Below are 22,851 nucleotides of genomic sequence, written 5' to 3' on the forward strand. Positions count from 1 at the left end.
GAAAAGGGAGTGTCAACATACAAGTGGTACAGGAAGGTCACATAATAGGAACAGGAAAGCTAGGACTGTTTTTTTTTTTTAGGTCCCCCTAAAAAGCAGGATGGGAAAGGGATCCAAAACAAAGAGAGGTTAACTGAGTAAGAAAGGGCTCAAGAGAAGGTCTAAATAAAAACAAAAACAAGGTGAGAGGGAAGGGGGAGGCATTATGACTTTTGAAGCAAGGAGGAGGCTGTCTGTTGGAGCCTGAGGGAAGAAGGCTTGAGTAAGGAGCCAAAGTTTCAGATTCAGTAACATAAATAAAGCCAAAGACATGGGTTAAGGACCTTGAGAGATCTTTACACAGGTGACATGGTCCCATGCTTACAACTCTCAGTGGCTCCCTACGGCAGACACTGATGGTTGCCTGTCCACCATCCGCTCTTTCTCTAGTACCAATTCCCCAGAAAGCGTGGCGGCTCAATCCTGGGCAATGAGAGAAGTCTGCTGAGGAAGAGGCAGGAGGTGCCTCAGTGAAAGGCGTCTGTATTGATAATGCCACCCACAAGAAGAGCCTCTCCTATCAGCTGGACGTTGTGTTTGGAGGTGACACCCAGATCTGCAGCACTACCTGGCAATGAGGGCTGGGAACCCGAAGACAAGCTGACATACCAAGAATGGAAGAACACACATTACCTGTGTCCTCAGTGGCATTGCTATGCTGCCTGACCTCTTGACTTCTTATGATGTAGCTAACACCAGCTAGTTGAGTTGGTGTTTTCTGTTACAAAGGCTAAAAATGCCTTATCAGACATATTCCCACTAGGCCTCAGCCACAGTGAACCCTTTCTGCTTCCTGCAATATGCCTTGTTTGCCTTGGTTCCAAAGCACGTGCAGTGCCTTTTCCCGTGAATATTCTCCCCTTCCTCAATGTTGAGTTGACTAATTCCTTGTTTTGAGGCCTTCCTTGACCTCCAGCCCAGGATGAACAGACTTCAAGTCACGAGGGTTCCAGAGGTCTAAGGCAGATAAATAGGGAGAAGGCAAGTGGAAGGCTTGAAATGGATCTGGAGCTGGAGAGCTCATCACTGGGGGAGCTCCTGGTGACAGGTCTAGGAGGCCATGGATGGCTTGAAAGGGGTAGATTGAGAGTCTCTGGAATAAGAAGTCAAGGAGCTGTGAGGAGAGGCCCTGGGCAGGCCATACAGGGCTAAGACAGGACACATCCTGCACTGTGAAGCAGGACCTGCAGAAAGGTGGGGGGACTAGAAGAGCCACTGGTGTTAAACCCAGATGGGAGGGTTTTTGAGAGAGGCTGAGAGGTATCCGTGGTCTGCAGAGCACCAGTAGAAGCTATGAATCCACATCATGAGAATGTGAGCATTCCATAGTGCAGGACTCTTAAATCCAACTCCCCAGTTACCTGAAAATTTCACTTTGCCCAGGATGTGGTAGATGTTTCCAGAGAAGGGACTTGGCTTGATAGAAGACTGAATTGCTGGTGGAAGAAGAGGACAAGGCTGTCACCAACCTGGGGGCAGAGGCCAAGTTCAGGGCACACAGCTAGGAGGGTTAGGGACTGGGAAGGATCCCTACTCCAGGGACCAGGGCTTATAGGCTGTTCTTCCGCCAGACCCTCCCAGTGGCTCTGCCACTGTTCCCAGGGATAGGGCACTCCTGGACCCTCAAATCCCTCCGCCTGTTTTCAGACCCCAAGAGCAAGGAGAAAAGACAGCACACATGAACTAAAATGGTGCCGGGAAGCAGGGACAACTCTGACATACTCTTTTATCAGGGTCCCAACCAAGGTTTACCTTTACATTTGGCCACAAAGCGAGTCTTCTCCAAGGGACGACCAAACCATACGCAGATCTGAACCATTAGTGGAAAGACCGATCCAGAATCAAATTTACCTTCATACCTTAAAAAGTTTAAAAAGTTGTAAGTACAAGTAATTGGGGCTTTGAATGTTATTATATACCACTCAGGGATGAATTACATATCATTCATCCTATAATATTTGAGTCCTTTCTTATGTGACATTTTGCGTACAAAACATTTATTTTAAATATGTGTATGTCTCTTTCACCTTGAGACTGGGAAGCATGGTTGCCCCATTAGAGCAGGGAGGTCTGTGGACTAGCAGTTCCGTGAAACCAAAGACCCCATCTATGTTTGAAGCTTACCAGTGTGCCACCTGAGATTGGGGGTTCCTCCTGACACCCCTGAAGCTCTTCCTCAGGACCTCAACTATACCCCACTTTTGAGGGCAGCTTAACAGACAGTACATTTGGATGTGAACACTTTCCAAAAGGAACTGAAGAGCTGGGGCATCTCTGCTCTATTTTTTCAGTTTTGAACTTAGCAGATATAGTGCTAAGCACAGGCTCATTAAGAAGATCCCATGTTGGGGCGCCTGGGTGGCTCAGTGGGTTAAAGCCTCTGCCTTTGGCTTAGGTCATGATCCCGGCGTCCTGGGATCAAGCCCCGCATCGCATTGGGCTCTCTGCTCAGCAGGGAGCCTGCTTCCTCCTCTCTCTCTGCCTCCCTCTCTGCCTACTTGTGATCTCTGTCAGATAAATAAATAAGATCTTAAAAAAGAAAGAAAGAAAGAAAGTGGTCTGTGACTTAGGTGGGGGAAAAATTAAAAAAAAAAAAAAAAGAACATCCCATGTTCAGGGGCACGGGGCTGGCTCAGTTGGTGGAGCATGTGACTCTTGATCTTGGGGTTGTGAGCTCAGGCCCCATGGTGGGTGTAGAGATTGCTTAAAAATAAAAAAAATAAATTTAAAAACACATGCCATATTCAGAGTATCTAAAAAATTAAAGTTTTTATTATGGAAAATTTCAAACACATGCGAAGATAGACAGTGCATCTGCCAAAATTATGGAATTGTCATTCCTTCTTTTGAATTATTTCCTTGAGATGAAACCCCATTATAGAATCAATCCAGGAAAGGGTATAACCATCTCAGGGGTAATAGTTTACAATACTCCCAGCAGCAGAAGAGTGTTTCAGTTTCGCAACAATTCCCCCAACAATGATTCTTATAGGTATTTTTGGTTAAGTGTAATAGATGTCAAGCCAAACAATAGTGAGGCATCATTTTACATTTCTGAATATTACTGAAGTGGAATTCTGTTACCATGGCTGCCATTTATACTTGCTTTTTTTTTTCTTTTTTAAAGATTTTAATTATTTATTTAACAGAGAGAGAGAGAGACAGACAGACAGACAGACATATCACAAGTAGGCAGAGCAGCAGGCAGAGAGGAAGGAAAGTAGGCTCCCTGCTGAGCAGAGAGCCCGATGTGGGGCTCGATCCCAGGACCCTGAGACCGCGACCTGAGCCGAAGGTAGAAGCTTAACCCACTGAGCCACCCAGGCGCCCCTATACTTGCTTTTAAGTGAACTGTGCTGGGGCGCCTGGATGCCTCTGTCTGTTAAGTGTCCAACTCATGGTTTCAGCTCAGGTCATGGTATCAGGGTCATGGGATCAAGCCCTGCCCAGGCTCTGTGCTCAGCATGAAGTCTGCCTTAGATTCCCTCTCCCTCTCTCTGTCCCCCCTACCATCACGTACTCTCTCTAAAATAAATAAATAAAATCTTCAAAAAAAAAAAAAAGTGAACTTTCCACATCTACATGGACTGGGTTACTTTTCTTCAATATCAGAATAAGCTTCTCAAATATTATATAAACTCTTTGCCACATATGATGCACACATTTTCTTCCAGTCTATTATATTTTATTAATTTCCTTTGCTTTAAAATAGCTCTACAGATTTGAATTTTATATCACAAGTATTGTTCAAAGTATCTTACTCATTATGCTTTCTTTAAAGTTAGGTGCTGGTATAACATTTTTGCAGTACTGATAAATCCTTCCTGCCCTCTCTGAAGATAGGGGAGACCACTGGCCTCTCTGGCTTCTCTGTTTAGAGCCTGAATCCTTAGGGAAATTGGGAGGGGCCAAGAAAAGAGTGAAGGTTTCCTGCTAGACTAGAAACAAGCCTTCTACCAGGGGAAATGGGGGTGGGGTAGATGAGCACAGAGAGGGTTGTGGGAGGGGAATGGCTGAGAATATGCACAGCACAGAGCTGAGCACATCTAGAGGTAAACCCTATTCACTCTGAGTGGGCCCTGACTCAGTGAGGAAGGGGGTAAAATATATAGGATGTGTAGGAGTCTGATGGCTGCCATCTTGTTAAAAGATGAAAATATCTGACTCCTAGGAAGGAACCCAGAAGAGAGAGGGCCCAAAGGGTGATTGTGAGGCCCCTCCAACTCCCGATTCTCTACAAGGGCTGATCTTCCTGGTAAAGAGAAGGCTTCAGACTTTAGATTCACAGAGCCTTCTAATGAACACTTTATACCTGGCTCTCTCTAGGATCATTCTGTCTCCAGGAAAGTCTGTGCCCTGAGCTAAGTTCATGTGCACAATGACTAGAATGAGTCACCATGGACTACAGAATGGGTGCTTCCCTAGGCACTAGGTGGAAACAGCAAGAATCTCCGCACCAGGCCCAGAGGTGTGTCAGGAAAAGGGTCAGTAGCCCCAGTCACGGGAGAGGAAGGTTTCACCCAGAAGCTCCACCGTTTCTTTTTAGCTAAGATATAACTTTCTCGTTCAGGCATAAGGGACGATCCACTCACCTACGGTTTAAGCAAGTATGATCTAATTCAGAGGTTCCTTCTAGAATATGCCTAAAAATCTTCAATTTTCACATATTGGACTTGTTTGTTTTACCAGCGTAGTATAAATCAGTTCTTTGCTGGTATAAAATACTGGTGACATAAGGGGTGGTGTGGAGGACATAGAAAGGTGTCTGGGGGAATGAGTAAGGAAAACAAAGATAATCCAAATCAACGGGAGAATACTTCTGGCCGAGCTTTAGTAATTGTCTTCCCCTGAACCTCAGAAACAGTTACCCATTCTATACAGGAACACGCGCAGCACGGCGGCTGAGCATACGGGCTCTGGAGCCACACAAGCTGAGTTAGATATGCAGCTCTTTCACTTACCAGCTGTATGAATTTGAAACATTTAACTCCTTGCTACCTCACTTACATTATCCTTAAAAAGGAGGGAAATAATGGAGTCTACCTTGCAGGCTTGGTTTGAGGATTAATGAGGTAACACAAAACAGGTAGAGCTCTTCAGGTGGCGCTGTCCAACAGAACTTTCTGTAATGATGGAAATGTTCTGGATCTGTGCTGTCCAATGTGGTAGCTGCTGGCCACAGGTAACTACTGAGCATGTGAAGTGTAGCTTGTATGACCGAGAGACCAATTTTACTTAATTTTTATTAATTTACATTTTATTAAATAGCCAAATACGGCAGGTGGCTACTGTCCTGGAGAGCTTAGAACAATGTGAAGCACACAGTGCGTGCTCAAGTGATGCTGGCATTAATATGACTACAGTGCCCTTGGCACTGTCTTTCCTCCTCCACTCCCTTTTGGAGGAGAGGTTCACATGCTGTGAGGCTGCCAGGAGAGAATAAGCATCCCCTGGGCCACAACAGCAGGGAACCTACCTGTCAGGTGAGACCCCCCTAGAGGACTGACTGTATTCTCAGGAGCGACTCTCATCTGGGAAGGCTGTAACTCCTTGGGTCCATGCCAGCCACCTCACCCTCAGTAGAGGCTAGAAGAAACAAAGAACATGGTGTGCTTGGTGCCCACAGGGCCACTCCCTAAGTCTCAACATCCAGCAAGGCTCCCAAGTTGGAGCCCAAGATGTATGGAGCACTGGGCTCCTAGCAAGACCAGCAGCTGTTGGGACACGGCAGGCCATCCAGCTGCCACTGTCACCCTTGTAGAACACCTGAAATTTCTTTTTTCTCCCTCCCTTCCTTCTTTCCTTTCTTTCTTCCTTTTTCTGTAAATGAATACATCATTGCATTTACAAAGAAATCTTAGCTACTTTTCAATGATGATACTTGCCAGCCAGGGTACATTAAATATCGAGACCGTAGCATCTGAGGACTTGAAAAACTATTTTCCGAGAGAATCAGCTCAATGTCTTCATTCCTTTGAAAGCATACAGAAAAACCCAGGTTAATTAGGATGATCAATCTTAACCTGCCCATTTTGCTTCCTACCCCCCACAGATGCATAAGCACACATGCATTTCTTTTTTGTGTTACTGCACACCTAAACCCTTCAGTATGCCTTCCTCTCCTAAGACAAGGACATTCTCTTTTAGAACAACAATACTATTATTATACCCAAGGAACTTAATACTGTGGACCAGCAGTACTGGTATCATCTAGAAGCTCATCAGAAACACAAAATCCCAGGCCCCACTCCACCTGCCGAATCAGAAGATCCCTAAGAGATCTATAGCACATTAGAGTTGGAGGAGTACTGATCTAATCCATTTTCAAGTTTTCCCTGTTTTGCCAGAGAGGGGACCCAGGATCCAATTAAGGACTGCTTACTGAATTTACGATCTTTATTTTCCTTTAATGTGGAGTAATTCTTCCACTTTTTAATTTTTATAGAGTTGACATTTTTGAAGAGTACATGCCAGCTGTCCTGTGTCCTACTACAATGTGGATCTGTCTGGTTGTTTCCTTATGATTAGATTCAGTAAGACATTTTTGGTAAGATTAATACCCAGGTGATGTGTCCTTCCCAGGGTATCATATGAAGGAGGCACATTATGTCAGTTTGTCCACTTATTGGTCCAAGTTTAATCATTTGGTCAATGTCATGTCTACAAGATATCCCTACTGTGAAGGTACTTTCCCCTCATCATAAGCAGTAAGTAGGCCATGGAGTGATACTTTGTGACCAGTTAATGTCCTTTTCATCAACAATCTGTCACCTACTGCTCTTAGTATCCACTGATGATTCTTGCCTAAATAAAGTATTATATTATACTAACAGTTACAAAATAATGACTTTCTAGTTCTATAAATCCTTATTTATTAGTGTAAAGAGAGATTTACTGTCCTGTCCCTCCTCATTTTTTTAGTATCACCATGTACTCATTTTATTCCATGTGTTATATATAATTTGTTATTCTATTTGTTTTTCTCTTATGCTCAAGTTGTCCCAAATTTGTCTAGTGGGAGCTTTTGAGCTGGCTCTGGTATCCTTTTGACCTATCTCTACTAATCTTTGAGTACCTCCTCCTTGCTTTTTTAGCACAGGCTCACCTGTACTTTCCCTGCCCTAGACCTGCAATCAGCCAATTCTCCAAGGAGTCCTGATACCTTGTACTGGGGACTGGTATGTAGAAACCAGGATCTAGAGGTGGGGGTGTTTATTCTACTGTGGTATTAGTATTTCTGGTCCCTTTCCATGGGAAGAGCTAGGAAATAAACATTTTCTTGAAATAATGAATTTATGCTGACACCCACAATTCAAATCCACCATTCACAGGGTTTTTCTTCACTTTTCCCAATTCTTATTTATCATCTTACTTATCTAGCAAATGATGTTTGAATCAGGGCTCTAACAGAGGATTATGTTTAAAAGTTACTTGAATTAACTGCTGTGTGTGTGGTTGTTATTACTTTGATATAGAGATGGTTCAGTTTTTTGTTTTATTTAGTTTTATCCCTCTTTGTTAATTTCTTTTTTTTTTTTTTTTTAAAGATTTATTTATTTATTTATTTGACACGGAGAGGGGGAGAGAGAGAGAGAGAGAGAGAGAGATCACAAGTAGGCAGAGAGGCAGGCAGAGAGAGGGGGAAGCAGGCTCCCTGCTGAGCAGAGAGCCCGATGCGGGGCTCGATCCCAGGACCCTGGGATCATGACCTGAGCCGAAGGCAGAGGCTTTAACCCACTGAGCCACCCAGGCGCCCCCCTCTTTGTTAATTTCTGAATATGTAAAATATTTACATTGCTCAAAGTCAAAATTATATAAAAAGCATATACCTTTTGGTATGTCTTTGTAGAGCAAATAAATATGCTGTATGACCAGATGTTTTCTCTTCATACAGGTCCATACACACAAAGTCATCAATTCTCTATTTTTAGTTTAAAATTTGGACCCAAGTCCATGAAGTAAAAAAAGTCATTTCTCTATGTTCTCTATGCCATTTCTTTCACATCTTAACACAAGGAATATTGATAGAGTCTGGACTTCATCCTTTAATGCATGAAAATGTGATGCATCTACAGAAAATATCTTGAGGCACCTGGCTGGCTCAGTTGGTAGAGCATGCAACTCTCGACCTCAGGGTTTTAAGTCTGAGCCCCATCTTGGGTGCAGAGGATACTTAAAAATAAAATCTTGGGGCACCTGGGTGGCTCAGTCAGTTAAGCCCCTAACTCTTGATTTCAGCTCAGGTTATGGTCTCATGGTCATGAGACTGAGCCCCGTGTCGGGCTCCACAGTCAGCATGGAGTTGGCTTGGGATTCTCTCTCTCCCTCTCCCTCTGCTCGTGCTTTCTCTCTTTCAATAAGTAAAATCTTTTAAAAAATCTTAAACAAAACAAACATCTCAAAACAGCACAAGATACTGACACATAGGGTCCTCTTGCTGATTTTTACAGAACATCAAAAGCACTTTTATAAATGTGCAAGAGAAAGACCCTGTGGGCCATAGTCAGAGTGCTGCATCTGAGGAAGTGGCTGGTCCCACCGGGTGAAGTAAACTTGGTAAGGTTACCTGGTGACAATCCCATTTTCTGCAAGAATGAAGGCTGCAATAGGATTGGCAGCCCTGATGAGGCTCTGCAGCTGGATAAGGAGAGGGTGCCTCTGCTCCGTGGTGTGACTGGTAAACACGACGTTACTCACCAGGCCTGGGGAATAAAACCAAGAATCGTTCAGGCTTCAGAGTCCCGATCAGGGCTGAGAGCCCACACAATGTGAGCCTTTGCTCCCTCCCGAGTCATCCCTTCCAGCAGCCCTCTTATGTAGATACCCCCGACCCCCAATACCTGCTCCCCTGTCTGTCACTGCCACTCCTTGGAGTGAATGGCCTCAGGCCTGTAGCTGCCTCACTTCTTAACCTCCTCTACTTTCTCAATTCTGCTCTCCAGGTGGAAGCTCTCCTTGGAGCTTCTTCATCAAAGGGCCCTTTCCACATCCCTTGTCCTTAACCTCTTCTGGAACCTGTGCCAGACAGCGTCACCAGTTTAGACTACAGACACTTACCAAGCACTAACCATATGTCAGGCACTTACCATTAAATTCTCAAAGAGTGAGTGCACAGGCAACGAGTCACTCACACAGACCTACAAGTCTAAGATAAGTGCTAACACAGATATTCACACAGTCATACAGTAAGGAAGAGTAGTGTAGGCAAGGAGGGGTTGTGGAGTGGGTAACAATCCTTCCCAAGCTTTCATGAAAATATACAAGGAATTATGCTACAGAGAATTTGGAAATCAAGGAAGTTTTCACATCCTACCACACCAGAATAATTATAATACCTCTTCCATACTCACTCATACTCATTGAGATAGTTATGATCAGAACGTATACACCATTTCCACTCTAAGATCACTGCATTTTTGTTATTCAACCATTTTTATTCACTTATTAATACTGTGAAAATTTCAAACATATACAAAACTTTAAATGTAGTACAATGACCTCCCATGTGCCCATCACCCTTAAAGAATTAACAACACTTGGCTAACTGCATTTCTTCCATATCATATGCCAGCCTTTTCCCCTTTCCCCTGGGTGATTTTGAAGTCAGTAACAGACATCCTATTATTTCATCCAAAAATATTTCAGCATCTATCTCCACAAGATATGGATCCTTAAAAAAAAGAATAATTAACAATAAATTCTTCAATATAAAAAATATAGTCTACGTTCTCTGTCTCACAAATGTTTTCTTAATTTTTTGAACCAGGAACTAAAGTCCACACAATTTTTCTTTGATGTATCTCATAATTCTCTTTCAATCTACACTGTCTCCTCATTTCTTTGTAATTTATTTGCTGAAAAGCTGTACCCTGTAAATTTCTGTCAGTCTGGATTTTGTTAACTGTAACCCCATGATGTCACTTTAACATACCAGCAGCTAGATCTCTTTTACAGATTCAATCTTTTAAAATATAAACTATTTTAAAAAAATTTCTTGTTCTTGGGGTGCCTGGGTGGCTCAATTGGTTAAGTGTCTGCCTTCAGCTCAGGTCATGATCCCAGGGTCCTGGGATCAAGCCCTGCATCGGGTTGCCTGCTCAGTGAGGAGCCTGCTTCTCCCTCTCCTGCTCCTCCTGCTTGTGCTCTCTCTCTCTCTCCCTCTCTCTATCAAATACACACATAAAATCTTAAAAAAAAAAAGATTAAAACATTTGTTCTTTTTCTAATTTTTTAAGAAAAGATTTATTTATTTACCTTAGTGTGGGTGAGTGAGCACAGGAGGTGGGGCAGAGGGAGAGGGAAGGAGAATATTTTTTAAAAAAGATTTATTTATTCATCGAAGAGAGAGGGTGCGTGTACAAGAGAAAGAGAGTGGGGGGAGGGGGAGAGGCAGAGGGAGAGAGAATCCTGAAGCAGACTCTTTGTTGAGTGCAGAGCCCAGTGGGTGGCTCAATCCCAGGACCGTGAGATCCTGACCTGAACTGAAACCTAGAATTGGCTGCTTAACCAACTGAGTCACCCAGAGAGAGAGAAAGAGTCTTAAGGAGACTCTGGGCTGAGTGCAGAGCCTGAAGCCGGGCTTGATCTCATTACCCTGAGATCAGGACCTGAGTGGAAATCAAGAATCAGTCACTTAACTGATTCAGCCATCCAGGCACCACCCCCCCCCCCGCCCCCACCCCTTATAGCTTTTTGATAGATCTAAATCACTATTTCTTAATAATATCACTTTTAGACAATGCCTATTGGCTTTTCTCTATGACAGATGGAGAAAGTGGCATATTTTGAAGTGTTCTTCCTACTTCACCATCACATTCTGGTTGGTCATATTAGTAAGTAATTTTAGTCCCTCCTGTGTATATCTTTAAAACTAACTGTATACTAAGAGGATAACTTACTTTTTATAACTTGATTTTACAGCTCTAAACTTTATTAATGTCCCACTTTGGAAGATGTAGAGAATCTCCTGCTGCCTCCCAATTCTTTGTTAAATAGAACCTCATTTATAGGTTTTTAAGATTTTCAACATTTATATTCTATTTTGTAACAGAATTCCTGTGGGTGTTATCATTTCTATATCTAAGATTAAAATCTTTTTAGTAGTAGAGGCTAGCTTTTATAAATGATTAGTTCATAGGTGATTATTTCTAAATCATAGACAGACTTCAGTTGTCCTAAGTAACCTTGTGATTGTAGGATCCTGAATAATGAATATTCAGTATAGAGGACTCTGTATGAATACTATTTAATTCAGCTGAGTGTTTAGTTTGAAAAAAAAATCAGCTGCATTTAGTTTTTGAGGGCAAAACAAGAACAATGCAAAGAAGGATTCATAAGGAAAATAAATCCCTCCCTCCTCAGCCACCTACTTTCCTTCCCTGGAGGCAATCGCCATTATCAGATTCTCAGATCTTCTTCAAGGATATGTTGTGTATACACCTTTCTTTCCCACAAATAGTGACATATTTTACTGTTCTGCACCTTGTTTTTTTTGACTTAAGCTCTTTAACTTTTTAATTTTGGTAAAGCTTTCTTTTTCATTAAAATCTTCTCTATTACCTTACCATCTCAATCCTTCCCTCATGCAAGCCTGTTCTCTCCCCTTCTCTAAACTATAAAAGCTCCAAAGAGTAACACAGGTGGTATTTAAAATACAGAACTCACAGTCTTATTTATCTTCTTTATATATATTAAAGGATAACGTAATGTAAAAACTAAAGCATGGGTTTTAGAGCCAGGCAGACCATGAGTTTAAATGTGGGGCTCCACTAATTACTATGAATGACATCAGGGGAAATTGCTCATCTTTCTCTCTGAGCCAAATTTCTTCCTCTGTTAGATGGGAACAGTAACACACACCTATAGGTTATCACTAAATACTTATCACAGGGCCTACAGATAGTAAGAATTCATTAAATACAACTTATGGCCACCACCACTACCATCACCCTCATTGTCAGTGGAGCAACAGCCAAAGAATGAGACCTCTACATGGACATTGAGGGGCCTGGACTGAGCCATTTCTCAGACAGACAAGGGTGGCTGTGGCATCAGCAGGAAGCTAGGTCATGTGACTCCCACCAGTAAAGGCTGCCTAGTCCATGGTTTAGATGAATGGCCATCACTAGATGGAAGGCAACTTTCAGAATCCTTGGCTCCTGCCTCTAGTCTGAGGCAGGAGTAAATGATACTTCCTTCCTTTCACCACTTATACTAATGGAAAAAAATGTTCCAAAAATGCTAAAGACTGAATCTAACCTCACAAATTGTCTGGATGCATTCAATTCATGACCAGGGAGCAGGGATTAGGAGCTTCGTGTCAATGGTCACATGTTACTATGGGGAAATGATACATACGAAGGTTACACCATGTGACTAGGACCAGAGACACCAGGACTTGCGACTCACCTGCTGAGCACAGAACCTCCTTCCTAAGTGTTTTTGGACAGTTTGGGGATCTATCAGTTCCTTGGTTCTGAGATACAGGTCCTATTCTTCTCAGGTGTCTGTTAGTGCTCAGCTAGTAAGGTGACCTGAGGCCTCTGCACAGTGCTTGAGAGACCTCTCAGGATTCAAGGTGGGTTTCCTCAATAGCCTTCCTTGACATCCAAGGGGAGAGTGCAGCTCTGCCTCCTCCTGTCACTCGGTGAAAGGCTGCCCAGTTCCCCAGATGTGGGCTGTGGAGGCACCTGAATTCTCCTCTAGGCCTGGTGAGGGCTAAACAGCTCCTGGACCCATGATCCATTACCAGTCCTTGCTACCATTGTCTAGTTCAGACTACCAGTCTCTTTGCTAGGTCACTGCTTAGTCTGTGCACTTCCAGGCTTCTCTTATTATAATTCATCTAACTACTGGAGTCAGAGTAATCTTTCAAAAACAGAAAATCTGATCATATCAGATGTGCTCTGGTGTGTGCTCTGGTCACCACTAGGCCTTTGCTCTTGCTGGTCCTTCTGCCTGGAACCATCTTTCCCTTCCTCTTCGTCGGCCCAACTCCTCCTTCAAGCTATAGACAATGTGAATAGCTCCTCTTCCAAGAGCTTTCCCCAATCCACCAGGATTGGGCTGAAGCAGGCTCTGGATACAGATTTGCTGAATAAATGAATGAATGAATCAAGTGTCATAAAAGATACATGCAACCTGATCTCCAGGGCAGCTGCCTAAGCAGCTGAGCTGTGGTACCCACACGCCAGAATTTTTTCCATTTCTAAGTCTGAGCAAATCCCATTCATCAGACAGCCATCTGAAAAGTTTCTAAGACTTACTGATATATACACATTTTTGGGAGAAAATTAGTAAGGTACAAAAGGGTATTCAAGCCAAGCTTCTTCTTCCCTCCTCTGACACCCTGAGTCCTAATTCTTTTCCCCAGAGGCAACCACTGACAACCAGATTTTGGGTATGCTTTCTCAGATAGTCTATGCATATGCAAGTGTACAAGAATATACAGAAACACATTTTCTCAAGAGCTTCTCCCACACAAAACCTCTATCCTCAAGGTCTCCACATACGACCCAGTTGTCATATGCGGACATGGTAGTAAAAAATGTTTGTTCTTCTCTCCAATCAGCACAGACTGAGGAATTCAAATGGAGAATATGTCAGTATTTTGTTTATTCTATTTTAAAATATTTAAAAATTTCTGTCAGAAGCTTTAACATTAAGATGGACCACCCTAAGCCACAGTGTCAGGAAAGCCTCTTAACGAAGGTGACACTGGTTGTGCCTGTGCACTCAGTCCCATTTAGAAAGGTCCCTCTGGAGGCTGCAAGGGAAGCATTGAGGATGAGCCTGATGAGTTTAATGCCAGAACTCCATGTCCTATAGCTGTACTTGGGCCTGACTGGGGCCTCTGGAAACAGAGTGAGGCAAGGTCAGGAGGTCAGGCCCAGAATGTGGCAAAGCAGAGTTCTAGAAGGCTCAGCACATTCCAGAGGTGGCAAACATGGGACCCGGATCCTGCAAGAGTTCCATGAGATTTCCAGGAGTAGAAGACAAGAAAGGCTGTGATGGATCTTGCAGTGAGGAGTCAGTGAAAGCTGAGTGAAGACCTATAATAAAGGCCCTAGGACTCTGTTTAGTATCTTCTTGGGCAAAAGAAATTGGAAAATCAGACTAGTGCAAATATGACAACCTAAGTGCTGTGCGCCAGGGTCACAAGCATAGATCTGGCCTATTCAGGAAAAGGCTGGGGTCTGGATCTCTGATGGACACCTTGCCCAAAGTCCTGTCTGCCTCATGAATATCATGTAAATAAACCCTGGGGGTTGGGATACTAGGTCATGAATTGGACACAAAAAAGAGGCTTTGGTTTATAGGGAAACAAGCAAAAGGATTATCCTCAGCATTCCTTAGGCCAGCTATGCAAACTACCACCTGCCAAGAGGAAATGCCAGCTGGGAGGCAGGTATAGCAGTAATCTGGAGCACAGAGTGAAGAGGCCACTGTGGGCGGTTTCATCTTGCTTGGGCCAGGAGCTTCCTTATGCTCTGTGTCAAAGAATGGATACCCACATTTGGCCACGGTCCTACCAGTCTGGGATGTAAGTGAGTGGAGAGCCTGGTCTGCCCATTCCCCCAAGTGAGGAAACAACCTCTAAAGTCTGACTGTCCCAGTCTGGGCTAAAGGCTTTCAGAAGCCCAGGAGAAAGCAAAGTTTGTTTTATCCACCTATAGATACTAAAAGCAGGGCATGGTAGTAAAAAGTCTTTGTTCTTCTCTCCAATCAGCATTATACTGAGTCTTGTTTGCTGTTTAAACTCTTGAGATTATTTCCTAATCCTTGGATTTTTATAACACACATCATCTTGGGGCTGTGATACAGTCCTTTTCTCATTGTAAAACAATCCTTTGTTGTAAAAGCAATGAATCAGGGAGCTTGACCCATGAACAGGAGCAAAGGGAGGCAATATGCTCCCTCGGGACATGAAGTGTTTGTCTACTGGTGGCAGATCCCATTGCCAGGCTAGCCACCAAATCTCTGAGGATAAAAGAAATACTTGCCTTTTATTTCCTCCCTCCCTGGATAGCCCATGCCCGTGGTGAGCCAGGTCAGACCAGTTCATAGGGTCCTTTGGGCCCAGATGCAAGGGGAAGATAATTACTAAGATACTGTTACTCTATAAGTTCTCTGGAGTTCAGAAAAACATAATCTCTGGCCCCAAGGTCATCTGCCCACATCTGATCACATCCTTATCTGTACACATGCACAGAATCTGACACAAGTTGCCTTTGAACACTAAAGTAAGGAAGTAGTGTTAATGAAATCTCTCTGCCAAGTGCCAGAGAGAATCCAGTCTGTCTTGGCCTAAAAGGGCTTTCCTCCTATAATATTGGCCCAGGTTCATGGACAATGAAGAGAGAGCACCTCCCAAGGCTCTCAGCCAGGGGAGTCTAACCAGCTGTGCTTTGTGTGCAAAAAAACAAAGGAGCATGGAGGTAGAAAGTGCCAAGGAGCCAAGGTGCATTAGGATGGCAATAATCATGTGGTGGACAGGGGGTGACTATAACCCACACCCTTGGCTTTGACCATGACTTGCAAACATATATTCAAGGACCAGACAGTGATCCTAGATGCTCCATATCTAGTCTGTCACCACATTCTACGGACCCAATCTCCATAAAATCTCCTTCATCTACCTGGAGTGGATACTGTAAGTGGATCCAGCTACCTCTATCCCACTCTGCTTCTGAGGTACAGTGCCTGGAAAGCAACAAAGGCCTTTAAAAGCTAGACTTGAGACTCCCTGGTGTGTCAGTCCAACACACACATTCCTCCCTCCAGCTACCTGGCTCCTGCCCTGCACAGCACCCAGCTCAGCTGTTTCCCAAGACAATAGCTCTGGTATACTCAGTTGTCTCCGCTCCCTGCGGACTGGCAATGGGATCAGCAGGGTAAAACTGTGCTGGGGACACCAAGTTATTTTCTTCTGTCTGATTTCTTCTTGCTGGGCTGGCTCAGGAAGCTCAGACCCCAGGTCTTCTGACAACAATGAGCATTTTATCATCACTGCAGGAAATTCAGAATTTATTCTGGGTCTCCAGGCACCACAGTTAATATGACTAAAAAGTGCTGCTTCCAGGGTTACCAGATGGGAGAACAATGCAAGGTCAAATGTAACCTACTGGATGGGTGGAATTTTCTAAATGCTACCAAGGAGGTGTGGAAAATTCCAGTGCATATAGGAGGGTATTAAGGGAGAAGGTCCTACTGGACCATACTATGCACTCATGGGACAGGAGAAGTGCATCAAAATCTTGTTGATCCAAAGGCTAGGAATACCTAGTACCAGTCCACTGGTATCAGTCCACTGATATTAAGGTGGACTTAAGCTCTGCTCAGGAGAGCGACTGTCATGACAGCTTATCATCTTAAGAGAGAAACTCAGGAAGAAATCTGCCTATCAAATATGATAAAAGAAAAAGATGTCAGGGTGCCTGGGTGGCTCAGTCGTTAAGTGTCTGCATTCAGCTCAGGTCATGATCCCAGGATCAAGCCCCACATCAGGCTTCCTGATCCATGGGGAGTCGGCTTCTCCCTCTCCCCTCTGTGTTCCCTCCGCTTTCCCCCCTAGTTGTGTTTCCTCTCTCACTCTCTTTCTGTCAAATAAATAAATAAAATCTTAAAAAAAAAAAAAAAAAAAGATGTCAAAGACTTCCCCGGATGAATTTTGTTTGTTTCAGACTTTAGAATGGGAGGAAGGAGTGTGAAGAAAAGTCTGTTGCACCTAAACAGAATTTGAAAGGCATGCAGAAGCAGGAAGTAAAACATATTGCTTACCTTGTGAACACTGGTCAAGACATTTAGGAAAGAGAAATCTAGAGGGAAAAAAAAGAAAGAAATATTTAAAAACCATTAATGTCAGAATTGTTATTATTTTCCACAAAAATGTATCCAAGCTGACTTATTCAAAGGGGCAAGTGGTAGGCAGTACTAAGCATCAAGAATTGGTTTTCGGGGTGCCTGGGTATCTCAGATGGTTAAGCGACAGCCTTTGGCTCAGGTCATAATCCCAGGATCCTGGAATTGAGCCCCACGTTGGGCTCCTAGCTCAGCGAGGAGTCTGCTTCTCCTTCCCTCCCTGCCTCTTCCCCTGCTGTGTTCTCTCTCTCTCTCGCTAGTGAATAAATAAAATCTTTATTAAAAAAATCATTTTTCATAGCTTTGAACCAAAGCTCTCTAAGCCAGGACCCCACAGAAGTAGTCCTTATGTGGCCAACTCTTGATGGAATGTTGAAGATGGGATACAGGCTCAAACTCTAGATTACAAGAAACAGAAAAGAAAGTTTTTTTGTTTTTTTAAAAAAGACACTGTCTTGGCCATAAAGGGGAAGTTTCAAGGGAAAATGAGAAAAATTACATTTCCCTAACTCTGCCAAGGGTCTTCAGTACTAAAGTTACCATGCCTCTCTTTATGTGCATGCTAGAATCCCAGTTCCCCTTCAACCTCATTCTGAGCTCTAATGGTGAAAGGACAGCAGGAAACTAATTGGATCACAGATGAAGCAGGTGAGAGTGACCGATTCAAAGTGTGAGTTAATAAATTAACTAAGAAAAACTTTTCAGAGAAAAACTCACACTCTCAAGTGCTTTTAAACTCCTAAAGCATCACAGTACCCTTCTCAGGGAAGTCAGCTAACACAAATGAGAATAACTGCCTTTTACCAAGTTCTTCCTCTGGGCAGGGTACTGTGCGAGCGGTTCTCATGTTTGGTCTTGTTCTGTCCTCATGTCTACTCCATGCCTCAGGTACTCACAAGCTGCGAAGAGTGGGTGGGTTTATGACAGCTAACCAGTCTAAGCACTTTGCCCAAGGCCTCACACGAAGCTAAAATGTGGGAGTGCTTATTTAAGGACCCAGGTCTGTTTAGCATGTTTTCTTTCCCTACAAATGAGATGCTTGCTGAAGCCACACTTCTGAATTATTGCTGGTCTAGATGCAGGCAGTATTGATGTTCAAATCACCACGGGGGAATTTCTCTCCTGCAATCTCCTTTGTGGTAGCAAGTTTTCATCCTTCTATTTGCTTCCTGAAAATACCATTTGGAATCTAATTTGGTGAGTAAGTGAGCTGGATGAATACCACTTCGGACTGCTGATGTAGTTGTCTTGCCTGACTGAGTCCCTCATAGCTTCTGAGGAATTCCACAGAGAAATCCCCATGTGCTCTGAGCAAGATCAAGAACCCTGGAACAAGGAAGAGACATGCATTCTACACCGGAGTCTCCCAAGAACAGAACTCACGGACTTCACTGCACTCAGTCTGAATGGCCTGACACATAGCAAATACACTCTTAGAAACTGCCTGTCCCCATCAGGGCCTGTGACTCTTAAAGTATATGCCCTTAAAGGCCCTTCTCAGCATCCTGCATGCTTCCTCACAGCAGACCTCAGCAATTCACATTATAGATGTCTTCAACAAGACAAGCAACGTTCTCTCTCAAGGCATCTTATCCAATCACAGGCTGGAAGTTTATGCTTTAAACCTCTGACCACTACACAGAACTGTGCATTTCGATGACTCTCTACAAATGGAATGCAATTTCTCATATTTTGGCATCTTTGGCATCTCTGCCCTTCAAATTCATGTTGGCTTTCTTTCCTAATCCAACTAGGAGTTATCATTGCTTCTTTATAATTCTTATAAAATTGCATCAAATCTTTTGTTATGGCACTTCTTAACTCAATCATGATTAACTGGATACATGTCACTGGTGTTGCATTTGGAAAACTATTTAACTTTTCTGAGCATCAGCTCCTCATGGTAAAGCATGGTAGTGATGCTTACCTTAAAGGGTATTTTGAGGATTAAGAGGGGTAAGTATCACAGTGCAAGACAAATAGCCCAAAACAAGTGTTGGCTCTTTGCTTTCCCTCTCTACATATCATCCTCCTTAATAAACTGTAGTATTTTTTTTTTAACTGTAATATTTTTGAAGAATGCCTGGCATGGGACTCAAACAGAGAAGACAAGTTCATTAAAATGTATATACAATGTATATAAAGGTTACTGACCAGCTCTTCAATAGAAATGACTGTGATTGTATGTCTCACATAGTATGGTATCCTCCATTACGTAGTGCACCAACCAATTACCTGATTTATATAAAATTCTAGTAAATATTGCTCCAATCTGCCCCAAAACATGGGCCCCACAATTCCTACATGCATATCTACAAAACTGTAGATACCACATGAGCATAGATCTGGGATGACTAATTCTATGGGGCTCCCTCAATTATCAGAATGGTCCCTGTCACACAGCAGACCCAACAGATACTCACTGAATGAATTCCACTACAATAAAGACACCAGACCAATCTCACATAGACCCACCCTGAATCCAAACTGAGCCCACCCTTAAATTAAAGAAGCCATACTAATCCCCACCTCACAGAATGGAAAAAGACACCCTACTGTGTTCTGCTCCTACCTGTTTTTGTTTTTGTTTTAACCATGGTCTGGAAGCAATGATGTAAATTTTATTTTTGCTAAGGTAGACACTTTACCAAAAAACCCCCCAAACACTGAATTAAGTTTTAGAGTCTCAAAAAATCTTTTCCTATTATAAAAGGAATATAAAGCCCACAGCTAACACCATACTTAATGGTTAAAGACTAGATGCTTTCCTTTTCAGATCAGGCACAAGACGGGATGTCTGCTCTTGCTACTTCTACTCAATATATTGGAGGTTCTAGTCAGGGGAATTAGGCCAAAAAAACAAATAAAAAGCATCCCAATTGGAAAGAAAAAAGTAACACTATCTCTGTGTACTCATGACACGCTTTTGTATATAGAAAATCCTAAACAGTACACACAAAACACTAACAGAACTAATATGTTCAGCCAAGAACATACGATGTAAAAATCAATATACAAAAATCAATTGCATGTCCATACCCTAGCAATGAACGATCCAAAAATGGTATTCAGAAAACAATTCCATTTACAATAACATCACAAAGAACAAAATAGTTAGGAATAAATTAAACAAAGGAACCATAAGACTTGTACACTGAAAACTACAAAACATTGCTGAAAGAAATTTAAGACCTAAATAAATGGAAAGATGGACTGTAAGACTTAGTATTTTTAAGACGGCAATACTTCTCAAACAGATCTATAAATTCACTGCAATCCCTACCAAAATCTCAGTTGTCTTTTCTTGTAGAAACTGACAAGCTGATCCTTAAATTTACATGGAAATGCAAGGAACTCAGAATAGTCAAAACGATCTTGAAAAAGAACAAAGTTGAAGGACTCTCACTTCTCAATTTCACAACTTACCACAAAGCTACAATAATCAGAACGTGGTACTGCCATAAAGACAGACATGTCTATCAGTGGAATATAACTGAGAGCCCAGAAAATAAGCCTTCACATTTATAGTCAGTTGGTTTTTGACAAGAGTGCCAAGACAATTCAACGGAAAAGTCTTTTCAAGAAATGGTGTTGGGACAGCTGGATACCAACATGTTGAAATAATGAAGCTGAACCCCTATTTCATGCTACATGTAAAAATTATTTCAAGATGGAAGATAGGTCAAAATACAAGAGTTAAAACTATAAAACGCTTAGAAGAAAACACTGGGATAAATCTTTGTGATCTTGGATTCAGCAATGCTTTCTTAGATATAACACCATAAGCACAAGCAATGAAAGAAAAAATAAACTGGACTTCATTAAAATTGAAAACTTTTGTGATTTGGAGGATACCATCTAGAAAGTAAAAAGATAACCCATGGGAGAGAATTTTTGCAAATCAAGTATCTTATGAAGGACTTCGATTCAGAATGTATGAAGCACTCTTGTAACTCAAAAAGAGACAACCCAAAGTGCATGGCTGGTTCAGTTGGTAGAGCATGTAACACTTGATCTTGGGGTCATGAGTTCAAGCCCCATGCTGGGTATAGAGATTACTTAAAAAAAAAAAAAAAAAAGACAGTCCGATTTGAAAATGGGCAAATGATTTAATAGACTTTTCTACCAAAAAAAAAAAAAAAAAAAGACATACAAGTAGCCAATAAGCAATGAAAAGATGCTACACATCATTAGTATTAGGGAAATGCAAAGTAAAACCATAAGGAGATACCACTCTACACAATACAGACAGAAAATAACAAGTACTGGTGAGGATGTGGAGAAACTGGAACCCTCATAGACTATGGTGGGAAAGTAAATGGTGTAGTGGGTTTAGATAACAGTTCCTCAAAGTTCAATGTACAGTTACCATTATGACCCAGCAATTCTACTCCTAGGTATATATCCAAGAGAACAAAAACATGACCACATGAAATCTTTTTTTTTAAGATTTTATTTATTTATTTGACAGAGATTATAAGTAGGCAGAGAGGCAGAGGCTTTAACCCACTGAGCCACCCAGGCACCCCAACCACATGAAATCTTGTACACAAATGCTTCTAGCAGCATTATTTGTAGTAGGCCCCAAATGTCCATCAACTGATGAATGAATAAATAAGATGTGGTATATTCATACAATGGAATATTATTTGGCCATTAAAAGGAATGAAGTTACTCACACATGCTAAAACATGGACCTTGAGGGGCACCTGGGTGGCTCAGTGGGTTAAGCCTCTGCCTTCGGCTCAGGTCATGATCCCAGGACCCTGGGATCCCAAGCCCTGCATTGGGCTCTCTGCTCAGTGGGGAGTCTGCTTCCTCCTCTCTCTCTGCCTACTTGTGTAGCAGACCCCATTTTCTGGGGAAGGAAGCCCTGAGAGGATTGAGCATTGCTCCTGGCTGCCTAGCCAATACGGCCTGGCCACCCCGGAGACTCTGCAAGCTATAATGTCCTTTAGTAAATCCCTTTCCATTAAAACATACCAGAGTAGGCTCTACTGTTTAGAATTTAAAATTCCATCTGAAGCAAACTCCCCTACACATACATATCTTTTGAACATTTGTACAAATACAACTCTACAAAATTCTAGCAATGGAATGGCCAAATTTGTTCTTAAATACATTATACCACTTTATATTTCTATCAATACTATATGAATGTACCAATTTTCCTACACTGTTGCTATGTAATAAATCAGCCCACAACGAAACTGGCTTGAAATAATGATGATGTATTTATTCCTCATGATTCTGTGGATTAGATGGGCAGTTGTTTTGACTGGAGGTAGCTCAGTTGAGGAGAATGGATGGCTAGGCCTACCCCTCCACGTGATCTCTCACCCTCTATCAGCCTAGCCCAGGCTTCTTCATATGGTGGTCTCAGCTCTCAGAGGCAAGAGAGTGCAAGCCCCAATGTGTAAATGCTTTTAAAGCCTCTGCTTATTTCTTGGTTCTTGATGTCCCAGTGACCAAAGCAAGTCACCTGCCCAAGCCAGGTGCCCCTTTAGTTCATCTTTAAACAAAAGCTTGAGGAGAAGAAACAGGACTGGTAGGAAGGGTGACATGTAAGAGTCAATGTGGCAATCCAAAGTACGGGGTGATGCTCAGCATTCACTACAATAACCTAACCTAAGACAGAAGGAAAACAGACCACCTTGCTTTTTATGGGAAAGCAGAACCTAAGTCACAGCTAAAGAGAAGAGAGATGGTAAAGATGTTTCTTGGTATCAGTCGAGGTGGTAAGGGAAGTAACTTCTAATGTAATTTTTAAAAGTGATTTTATTTATTTATTTAATTGACAGAGAAACAGTGAGAAAGGGAACACAAGCAGGGGGAGTGGAAGTGGGAGAAGCAAGCCTCCCACTGAGCAGGGAGCCCGACTCGAGACTTGATCCTAGGACCCGGGGATCATGACTGATCAAGGACTGAGGCACCAAGGCGCCCCTCTAACGT

At 42.6% G+C, this 22,851-nt stretch overlaps 1 protein-coding gene across 1 annotated transcript in view; it reads right to left on the reverse strand.

Annotated features, from left to right (window-relative positions):
- DNAAF9 (dynein axonemal assembly factor 9) overlaps positions 1 to 22,851 on the reverse strand; it is a 123,999-nt gene that overhangs the window by 4,490 nt on the left and 96,658 nt on the right. The window contains exons 29-33 of the mRNA XM_080814052.1: positions 16,819 to 16,856; positions 8,606 to 8,741; positions 5,925 to 6,011; positions 1,792 to 1,898; positions 1,401 to 1,475 (exon numbers count right to left, since the gene is read on the reverse strand). Coding sequence (XP_080670178.1) covers positions 1,401 to 1,475; positions 1,792 to 1,898; positions 5,925 to 6,011; positions 8,606 to 8,741; positions 16,819 to 16,856 — 443 coding nt within the window. The remainder of the gene's footprint in view (positions 1 to 1,400; positions 1,476 to 1,791; positions 1,899 to 5,924; positions 6,012 to 8,605; positions 8,742 to 16,818; positions 16,857 to 22,851) is intronic.

This window comes from Martes martes (assembly GCF_963455335.1).
Source record: "Martes martes genome assembly, chromosome: 9".
NCBI lineage: Eukaryota > Metazoa > Chordata > Mammalia > Carnivora > Mustelidae > Martes > Martes martes.